Here is a 10,666-nt window from a genome sequence, read left to right on the forward strand (position 1 = left end):
CCACTTTGGACTTTAACAATTAAACTAAACTAAAAAACAAACTAAAAAAACTAATATTGTCATTAGAATTAGTGTAGATTAGGTTATTGCTTGTGTTTTAGCACAAATCCTTTTAGCAGAGCCTTTCATTATAATGCGTATATGTGAGGTATACTGAGGTTGTTCAGCCAGTTTTTGCAGTTTTGCGTCCAGGATGAGAAAGATTGCAAATGAGAGTCACACCTTTTCATCACTGTGAAGTGACGTTAAGCAGGTAGTTTAAGAGCCAAACTGGTTTAATTTCCGTGTTTAAGGTGTTAACTGCATGACTGTTAACACATTTCCCTGAGTACATTCCCCAAAGCTGTGGACAGTGGTAGTTTAACACTAAGAAACAAATATTAAATGTTTATTTATTGTTATGATGGTTTTGTCTTTGCTATTGTCAAAGAAAGGTTGACATCAGAAATTACAGAGTCAAAGCAGCAGTTCATCCAAATTATAGAAATTAATAGCTGTAATAAATAATTTGATTGTTGCTATGACTACATGTTCCATATTCAGTGGGATGCTTCACTGACTTTGGGTTGAGATAATGTTTACTTATAGCATTATAGAAAATAATATTTGGCTTTCACACCTTACCTGCATTTATGTATTTTTTTGTTTTCCCAGGAATGTGTATTTGAGCAGCTGGAGGTAAAGCAAAGCATCTTCCATGACATGGAGCGTTTTGTGGGAAAAGACGTCATCCTGAGCAGCTCCACGTCCTGCCTAGTGCCCAGCAAAGTCTTTTCTAAAGTCCAGAATAGGAGTCGCTGCCTCGTCTCTCATCCGGTGAGTACTTCATATGCTCAGGCATTTCCAGGTACTGTGGTGTAAACTGTACACAGTGTGTTAACCTGCACGCCAGCCCATAATTCATCATCAGTCATCTACAGCCAGGTCTGTAAGTTTCCTCACAGTGATATGGTGCACAAACTCAGTGAGCTTGAAATGAAGCAATTAAAATGCGGTTAAGGTGTTGATATTGACCAAAAAAATTGCATTAATCATTAAGAATTACATACTTATTTTGTAATCCCTCCATTTTTACAGGCTCAAAAGTAATTGAGTGTGTAAATCATGAGCCCATTCATTGGCACGTGACTTGTTTTATGATTATGTTATGACAAATTAAGGAGATAAAAGGAATAGAGTTGAGTCCAAGTGTTGAGTGAGTATGTGGTTGATGCTCAGTGGTGCTCTCAGTAAGGAGTCCAAAGACATGTCGATGCAAGTGAAGGAGGCCATCATTAAGCTAATAATCCCACTTCTCAGAGAAAAAGAAAAAGCTTTAGGAGTGGTAAAAAAAACCAATCTTAAACATTCTTAAAAAGAAGAAATCCTCTGACCAGCTCTGTAAAACAAAAGGCCCGAAAGAACATGTAAAAAACTTCAAGGGGATGATGACAGAATTTTTTCCATGATTAAGACAAAAACTTTCGAACAACTAGCTAAGGCAAGAAAAAATCTTTATCAAAAGCAAGAGAGGCCTTAATGAATGTAAATACAGTGGATTTACAGCAAGAGATAATGAAAAACCACTGTTTACGCTCAAGAAGACCACTTTAAACTTTGCCTAATTGTCTCTAATAAAGCCAGACTAGTTCTAGAAAAAGATTCTTTGAACCGATAAAACCAAGATTAACTAGTAGAAGAACAAAGGGAAGTGCATGAGGAAGGGAAGGAACAAATCATGATCCACACCATACCACATGATCTGGCAGGCATGGTGAAGGCCTGTGAATGCAAGCTACTGATTATTTCACAGTGGAACAAAATCCAATTCACAAGGGATCACTCTGCATTTCTGATGAAACTGAACAAACTTAATTACAAGTGGAGATGTAGCACAATGCAGGATTTTTCAGCAATAATCAACATTTTGAATGATCAATGCCAAATATGTATATAAGGACAGTTTTATAATTCAGTTTTAAAATGGCACAAAATCACAACAACAGTCACATCAATACACTTTGAAAACCCCAACAATAAGGCAACCCTATGAGCAAACACCTGGCGACAGTGGGAAGGAAAAACACCCTTTTAACAGAAAACAACCCCATGCAGAACCAGGCTCAGGGAGGAAGACACACTATAGAAGAAAGCCAAGTGAGCTGACAGCCATGAACTACATGAACCACACAGGGTCAATTGTGTGTTGACTGTCTGATAAATAGATTACCTTAACAGGGGTCAGGGTCATGACAGAAAAGAGGGAGAAGTTTGCGAACGAGGTTCGATTACTGAAGAGAAGCAGGAAAATGATGAGAGATTGAGACAGAGAAAAAACACTTCTGAACTGGGAAACCAAGGGATTTAATTGTGAAAAATATGTGTAATTCCTAAATGGTTATGAAAGTATTTTTATTAGCCTTCTGACGTCTGACTTGTGATTGGTGACGAGACTAACTCTGATTCTGTGTTTGGGAGAAAAACAAGAAGAACTTTCTTGTGGGAAAAAAGAAAATAGCTTTTTTTATGTGTGTCAGTTAAAATTATTTAGTTTGTTTCCTGATTGCCAAGAGAATAAATTGGAGAACAATTAAAAAAAAAACATACTTTCACAACAAAGGCTTGGGATCAGGATAATTACCAGTGACGAGTTAGACCTCACAGTTTTGAAATCCCTTCAAGGCAAGGCAAGTTTATTTGTACAGCACAATTCAACAACAAGGTGATTCAAAGTGCTTTACAGAGACATTAGAAACAAAAACAAATAAAAAGCATGATTTAAAATTGATTAAAACAAGCAAACAAACAAACTAATTAACAAACAAACAAAACAGTATATAAAATCAAAACAGATAAAATCAGTAGTTAAATGTAAGTTTTGAAATTTAAGCTTAAAGTGTGGATTTGGTGCTTTATTCAAATGCAGCTGAGAACAGGTGAGTCTTCAACCTGGATTTAAATAAACTGAGTGTTTCAGCTGATCTGAGGCTTTCTGGGAGTTTGTTCCAGATATAAGGAGCATAAAAGCTGAATGCAGCTTCTCCGTGTCTGGTTCTGACTCTGGGAACTGATAAAAGACCGGATCCAGATGACCTGAGGGATCTGGAAGGTTCATACTGGGTCAGGAGGTCACTGATGTATTTTGGTCCTAAACCATTCAGAGCTTTATAGACCAGCATCAGAACTTTAAAGTCTATCCTCTGACGAACAGGCAGCCAGTGTAAAGACCTCAGAGCTGGACTGATGTGGTCCACTTTTTTGGTCTTAGTGAGGACTCGAGCAGCAGAGTTCTGAATGAGCTGAAAGTCTAGACTTCAGTCACACTTTCTTTTGCTCCCATACTGAGGCAGATTTGTGAGTTTCCATTGAAGTACTAATGGATCTGGTTATATTTACAGGCTATCCCAACCACAATCAATCAATCAATCAAAGTAAATGCATCACAACAAATTTCGCTTACAGTATACTATGAATAGCCAAACACATTAATGGGCCAGAACAGCTGAGCACTTTTGTTTATACAAAACATTGCACAAAGATTACATTAGACTTACATTTAGTTTATCCATGCAGAGTGTTTCTGTTTAGACCTGACCGTACTCCACAACATACTAGTGACATCTGTTTACAAAAACATTGAATGCTTTTGTTATGACTGGTTTATGATATGAGCACGCTACCAACAACATGACCTAACTGATGGAGGTAAACATGGTTCACCTGAACTCATGAGCCAGATGGACTTGTTTATAATTTTTATCTTCTAGCTGTTTCTCTCCCTGCGTTTCTTCTGCTTGCTCATGTGCTGTGGCAATGATGTTTTGAGGATATCAGTAAATCAAGCATGTATATCATGAGCTTTTCTAAATCATCAGTGGTGGAACTGTATCACTGTAAATGGAGGGACTGCCCTTTGGGAATATTGGTGTTAATTTGGTGTAGATGATTGCCTTCAGTGTATAAAAAGCCTTTTATGATCATTTTTGTCTCTCTAGATTGGAAATAATGAAAGCTGATTGTTTTGTGGTTGCTTTGAGCCAAAAAAATTAAAGGATTTCTAAAATTTCTGTAAAGACGAGTGGTCCAAAATCCCTCCTGAGATGTGTGCAAACCTGGTAACCAACCACACGAAACCTCTTACCACTGTACTCGCTAAGAAGGGCTGGCTAGTTCTAAGTCATGCTTTGCTTGGGGATCAAATTGTTATTTCACTCAATGACATTCAAATAAATTTACAATTTTTGTGTAAATTGAGCATTAAAAACAAACATAAAAATTAGAGATTGTTCAGTTTGCTATACGTGAGTAAACATGATATGCCCATCTTTAGACTACATATCAGTGAAGTAAACACAACATAATATGTTTTTGTTTTGCTCTCCCCAGGTAAACCCACCCTACTATGTAAAACTGGTGGAGCTGGTACCTCACCCAGAGACAGCAGCAGCCGTTATGGACACCACCCATGCTCTGATGACCAAGGTACAAATCTTACGCAAAAGATTACACATTTCTGGGCCCTGTTATGCCCGAACTTGTTGGACAGATTTCAAAAGAAATCAGAATAACCAGTGGATTAAGAGCACGAGGAAGCCAAACCCCATGCTATGATTAGGAGACCAATACTGCTGTCATACTATGTATTAAGTGCTGGTGATAAGCCTAGCTCCTAGCTTTCTTTTCACATTAGTTTGACGTTGTTCTGGCCATTTTCAGTATTTGACAGTGTGTCACAGTCTCGAGTACAGCTGCTACACCACAAATCTTAACAAACAGTTTGTGATCATGTGAATGATTACATACTTTATTCCCAGCAAGTCTCAACAAGCTTGTTTTCTTAACATGAACAACCAGTGGCTTCCTGCAACTACTAAGCTTCATGAATGAAGCTGTATTATTCATAATTGTCTTGTAGGATCTTTTGCTGCGCTTGGCTTGACTTAACTGATTTCTCCTGACGCAGGTTGGCCAGGCACCTGTCCTTCTGAAAAAAGAGATCGATGGCTTTGCCCTAAACAGAGTTCAAGCCGCCATTATTGCAGAGTCATGGAGACTAGTTCAGGTTAGTGTTTTCTGGGCATGTGGGTGGGGAGTTGTGTTGAGGAGCCAGTTTTTCAAAGCACTACCAACTTCAAAGCAAGGTTAGTCATGAATATGCTTTCATAACCTTTGTGTTCAAATGCAAGAAAATGCTCATAAATATATGACACTAACTGAATCTCCAACAAAAAAACCCTCATTGCTTTACTGCTGCATTGCTAAAGCTGACTTCTAGGTCATAATGACGAGTGTTTTTACTTGTTTTTACCTCTGGACAGGAGCGCCTCAGTCTCAGTCAGGTTTCATGTGGCTGCTGATGGTTTTGTAATAGAGGCAGGAAAGAGGAAGCCCTTGTCAGCTCACCTCTTCTATTATGTCCACAGTCTCCCTCTAAAAAGGAGCACAATGAGACTAAATGAGCTTTAGCCTCTGATGACAGGCACTATTACGTGGTCACTCACTGAGGAAAAAGCTTGAATGATAATGAGAGCGATGGGAATGGTGACAATCACGGCTGATGGAATGTTAACTTGAGACGTATACTGTGTTACCCGAACTGAATTCCCATGAAGAGTTTGATGTTGGCTTCAAATATAGAACCACAGACATCAGAAGCACCTTAAACGACCCCCTCCATTAAATAATGCAACATCAGATGCTTCCACATAGTTCTGAACTTTCACACGTCTTCCACGATTGTCTGTTCCAAGTTTCTCGCTTTTGTTTTTTATGTCAGTGACTGTTGTTGTAGTAAAGGTGTCCTCAGTAAAGGACTGAATCTGTGCTTAGATTTATATAGTGCCTTTCCAGTCTTACTCAAAGCACTTCATTCTTTGCACTTCAACTACGTTTATCTTCCTCGCTTTCAAGGCCAAGTTAGAATCACCAGTCAACCTAACATGTATGTCGTTAGACTGTTGGAGGAAATCAGAGTACCTGACAGAAGCCCACGCAGCCACAGCAAAGATGACAGGGGGGTGCTAACCACTACACCACCATGCCACCCATGGCTGAAGTGACAAAATAAAACTACATTTCCCAGGGTAGATGATTTAGGTTTAAAGGCCAGTTAGATATTTACATAAAAACTGTTTTCTAGTAAAGTAAAAGCAGCTGAAGCAGGCCCGCATTAGCTAGAAAACGATGATGTCAGACAGTGTTTGAGCTGAGGAACTTAAAAAGATGCACATCAGTCATCTTGTGTTAGATCCATTAATACAACTAAATGCAATTCAGGCTTTCACTCAAAGTGATACATGAATGACATTAGAACCGACTTCCTAAGATAGCTGTTGGGACATGTTAAGCTGTCATCAATGGAAATCAGCGGAAATTAACAACCGCTCTGCATTGTTGCTCACAGACCTGTTCCTGACAGGTGAGTAGGCAGCATTAGCATAGATTTAAAGCTACAAACCCATTAGGAGATAATACCAGGAGACATGGCAGTAGTTACTCAACTGGTTGCAACTAAAATAAAAATGAGTTGCCATACAGCTGAAATGGGTAAAAGGAAACTGGATAATCACATTTTGCTTTGTAATAGCAGGGGATTGGATGGATTATTAAAAAGCTGGCTCAGAAAGAGCAGAAATCTATTTTAAGTTACTTGCGTGACTTTGCACATGATTCAGATTTGTACACTTGAGAAAGACGTCTCTATGACATTAATGAAGGATAAATGCATTAGGAAAAATGTCTTCTTTAGTAAATTCGTAGGACTGATCTGTCTTGTGCATTTGTATGCTCGAAAAACATCAGTTGATTGCAGTTTACTGGTAACGTAGATGAAAAAGTGTGTGCTTGTTTATTTTGAGTCTGCACGAAATTGGTTTCATTTTATGTTGTTGCCAGATATTACCAGTTATTTAAATGGGTACACTAATAGTCTGTGCAAGACTGAATTGATTGATTGATTGATTGATTGATTGATTGCCTTTATTTGTCGCTTGCAGTTGACCTGCAGCGAAATTGGACCATTCCGACCATACATACAATACACAAACATCACATTGGGGAGACAGGTCAGAACAGGCAGCATAAAGAAAACAATGAAATGCATAACACAAAAGGGCAGTCGAGAAGGAAAAAGAAACTGTGTCTGGGACGCCGCAACTCTGCGCATCCAAAGCTGATCCGCCGTCTGCATCGAATGGGAGGTGTTTGATTCGTGGAGGGGGTGTGAGTGTGTATCTGTGTCAGTGTACATGTGTGCATGCGTGTGAGGATGTGTGTCCTGTGTTCAGCCTTCAGAAAGTGTCGTTTTGCCCAATTAAGCAAATATAAACAGTCCACAGCCTACACAGATGGCCTTGAGGAAACTGGGCGAGAGAGTCAGGGTAGAATTTTTTGTTGTTCTTGTCAACATCGGCCTTCAAGTATCCAGCTGGCGCCGCTGAGAGGGGGGGAGCAGGTCTTAATGTCCATTACTGGTCTGGAGGTGTATCAATTTCCCGTTGAAGAGCCGTGAGCTTCTCCAAGACCTTTCACATATTGCTTCCATAGGAACAGTCTGAGTACTCACAGCCCTCCCCATCGCTTCAATCATAGTGGCTAGCCTTGTGTGGTTTTGAAAAGCTGTAACTGCTTTCTTCAATTTCCGATAAGCCAGGGCTATGCCAGCTCCAATCAGCAAGAACCCCGTTCACACGGTTCAGAATAGGTAGATGTCTTCAGTGTCCTCAATAAACAGTCCCGCCAGGCACACGACGTGCCACTTCTGCCACCATCCATCATGTATCTGGCAGGAAACGTCCCTCCAGGACACTTGGGCTCTTCCGAACCCAGGCTCCTCACTGAGCAGAGAGTGTCAATTGCATTAAGAGACCAGTTGATCAAATCTGTAATTCTTCTTAAGGTTTTAGAGAACAAGAACGAGACTCTCTGAGGGTTAGAGTTAGACGAGACTAGACAAGGACATCGAAGCTGGCCAGGGGTGTAAAAACCAACTTTGTTGTTTCCATAGTAAAAATAAAAATATTGAAGCAGCAGAATCACCAGAGTAGAATAATGATTTGGTGTTGTGGACCAGAGGAATGCGAACAAGCAGTAACAACAGGCTGGCCCACTGCATACTCAGGGTAGCTGTTCCATCTGCACAGCATTGGTGTAATTTTCCATTTGAGTAACAAATTACATAAAAGCACCTAAAGGTATTGTATCAGTGAGCAGACGTATATGTGACATTTCTGCATATGTGTATACAAGTCATTGTTGCACATACACTAAAGGTAAGTGAAGGATCCCAATTAATAATTTACATCACGATCAAAAAAATAATCAGATAACCGCTTGGTAAATTTGCCTTGTTTCTAGAAAAATTATCAGTATGTTGAAATCCCAGCTATAGCTAACCTCACAGAGCAGATTTTTAGATCCCATGTTTTGAGCTTTGTGCCATTACTATGTTTATTTGTCATTTTTGAGGTTTTACATATCAGGAAGAGAAGCAGGCTTCATGATTTGCCTCACAACAGAGCTCGTTGTTTGTCACAGCTTTAGACTTTGAGAAGCTCTTAAGTGTTTGGATTGTTTTTCTTGCTTTGACGGTAGCTTTTTGGTTCAGCAATGATCCAAGAGGGCCTGCAGGCAGGTAAAAACCCTTGATTGTTCAGTCATTTTTAAGCCCAAGACCGTGACACTCCCTGCTGAGAATAACGTATTCTCAGAATTAAAACCTCCAAGTCATACTTCCACGAAATGCAGCAGAAGCCACTCTTGTGCCTCTGTGCCAGCTGTATTGCAACATCTGTAACGAAGCATGTGAAGTTCATAATTTTACACAGAACTGTGGCAGCTCAGACTTGTACCTAAATGATATTCTTTATTGTGTGCACATCACCACCGTGTGAGAGGCGAATTCCCCACCTCCCCACCCCAAGGGCACCCTTAGACCTTAGCTGACAAAAATGCCACACTGCTGTTAAAGGTGTTGCTCTATGGAGGCCTATCTCCCCCCACCACTCCCCCTGCCAGTGGCTGACGCCCTCAGACATTGGTGCATTTTTGGTTCTTGGTGTCCAGGGCTGCGCGCTCAGGTATGCACCGGGTCACTCCCGGTGGCTACTTGTCAGGACCTGGCACCTGTGGGTCGGTCGGGCCCCTTCGGGGGGTGGGGTGCCCTCGGCCTCTGGGCCTGGGGCTCGGTCACTCTGGCACAGCTGGATGCCGGCGGAGCTCACGGGCACGTTACTGCAACCCCCTCTAGCTTCTGCTCCGCGGCTGCTGGGTGACCCCTCATTTGGGGCTTTCCTCAGCTCTTTCCGGGAGAGTGGCATGGTTGCCCCTCCGTTGGTTTTCCTTGGACTCTTGCGCTCTGAGGGTTTCTGGATGTCTGGAGCCTGGATCTCCTCCATACCTGCTTCATGCCCTGGAGGACGGGGCTGTGGCTCCCCACACCCTCTAGCAGATCGTTACATGAAGGAACTGTTTGAATACAAGCGCGTTCATGCTCACAGGTTTACACACGGGTGCTCACAGACACAAACTACACCCTTTTTCGCTCCTACCTCAAAGCACACTGTGCGCTGTCGATCTTACATGCTGCACAATAATATACAATATTTAGTATTTACTGTAATATACATATGGATTATCATGATGTTGTGTATTATGTTGCTCTTTTTTTCTGCTTGTTTTCTCTTTTTTCTTTCTCAACAGGTGTTCCAGGTGATTGATATATGTATTTTTTGTCCCCCCACCTCTTTTTTGTTTTGTGTCCTTTATCACCGTTGATTTTTATGCCGGCTGTTTTTCCTTCCCTCCCTCTCTTTCTTTCTCCCTTTCCCTTCCCCCAGTCATGTCTGTCCCGTATGTAACAACTGAAAATAAAATAAAATGAACAATAAAAACAAAGGTCAATCAAATGGACCGATACGGTAAGGCCGGGATGGTCCACTTGGTAAAGTAAATCTGTTGGGCATCTTTCTTGGCCTTTAGACAATAATTCTGATGGCAAAGGAACCAAACGGGACAGGCGGGGAAAAAAAAGGTGTTGCTCTTGCTTTCGAAAGAGCGCCCAAAGTTTATCGCAAAGCAGCCTGTTCACAGTAACATTGTAATGAAAAATGATGCTTTCACACATCCAAAATGATTCTTGAATATCTAAATAACAACAAAGAACATCCATTCTCTTCTATTTATTCAATTCAGAGCCGCAGAGGGACTAAAGCCTATGTCACAGAAATGAAAAATAAAGCAAAATGGAATGTCCGATGTACTGAAATATATAGAAAAGGAATTTTTTTTTTTTTTAATGAGTGTAAGTGATGTGTTGGTTGTATGTTTGTTGTTTGGTTTGACATACTGCGGATCAATTTCCCATCAGGGACAATAAAGTTACCATTGACCATACCATTGACCATTGACCATTAATTTTGAATGTCTAGAAACTGAGCCTCTCAACAGCCAGCGTTTCTGTTCACATGTCGCTTTACTTTTAGACTTAACTAATTTACAGAAATGCAAAAAATAGAGAAGATAGATGCTATTTTTAGCTGTATTTATTTTGATTTTTTTCACAGCAGACTTACATACATTTTCAGTTTACACACACACACACATACATACATATATATATTAGGGGTGCAACGATACACAAAATTCACGGTTCGGTTCGATACTTTGGTGTCACGGTTCGATATTTTTT

At 40.5% G+C, this 10,666-nt stretch overlaps 1 protein-coding gene across 2 annotated transcripts in view; it reads left to right on the forward strand.

Annotated features, from left to right (window-relative positions):
• The window catches only part of cryl1 (crystallin, lambda 1), a 26,977-nt gene that overhangs the window by 5,978 nt on the left and 10,333 nt on the right, over window positions 1-10,666 (forward strand). For both annotated transcript variants that reach the window (XM_005745296.2, XM_005745295.2), the window contains exons 4-6: window positions 655-816; window positions 4,366-4,461; window positions 4,943-5,041. In XM_005745296.2, coding sequence (XP_005745353.1) covers window positions 655-816; window positions 4,366-4,461; window positions 4,943-5,041 — 357 coding nt within the window. The remainder of the gene's footprint in view (window positions 1-654; window positions 817-4,365; window positions 4,462-4,942; window positions 5,042-10,666) is intronic.

Source organism: Pundamilia nyererei, unplaced genomic scaffold (genome assembly GCF_000239375.1).
Source record: "Pundamilia nyererei isolate P.nyererei 1_Seehausen unplaced genomic scaffold, PunNye1.0 scaffold00157, whole genome shotgun sequence".
In the NCBI taxonomy this organism is placed as follows: domain Eukaryota; kingdom Metazoa; phylum Chordata; class Actinopteri; order Cichliformes; family Cichlidae; genus Pundamilia; species Pundamilia nyererei.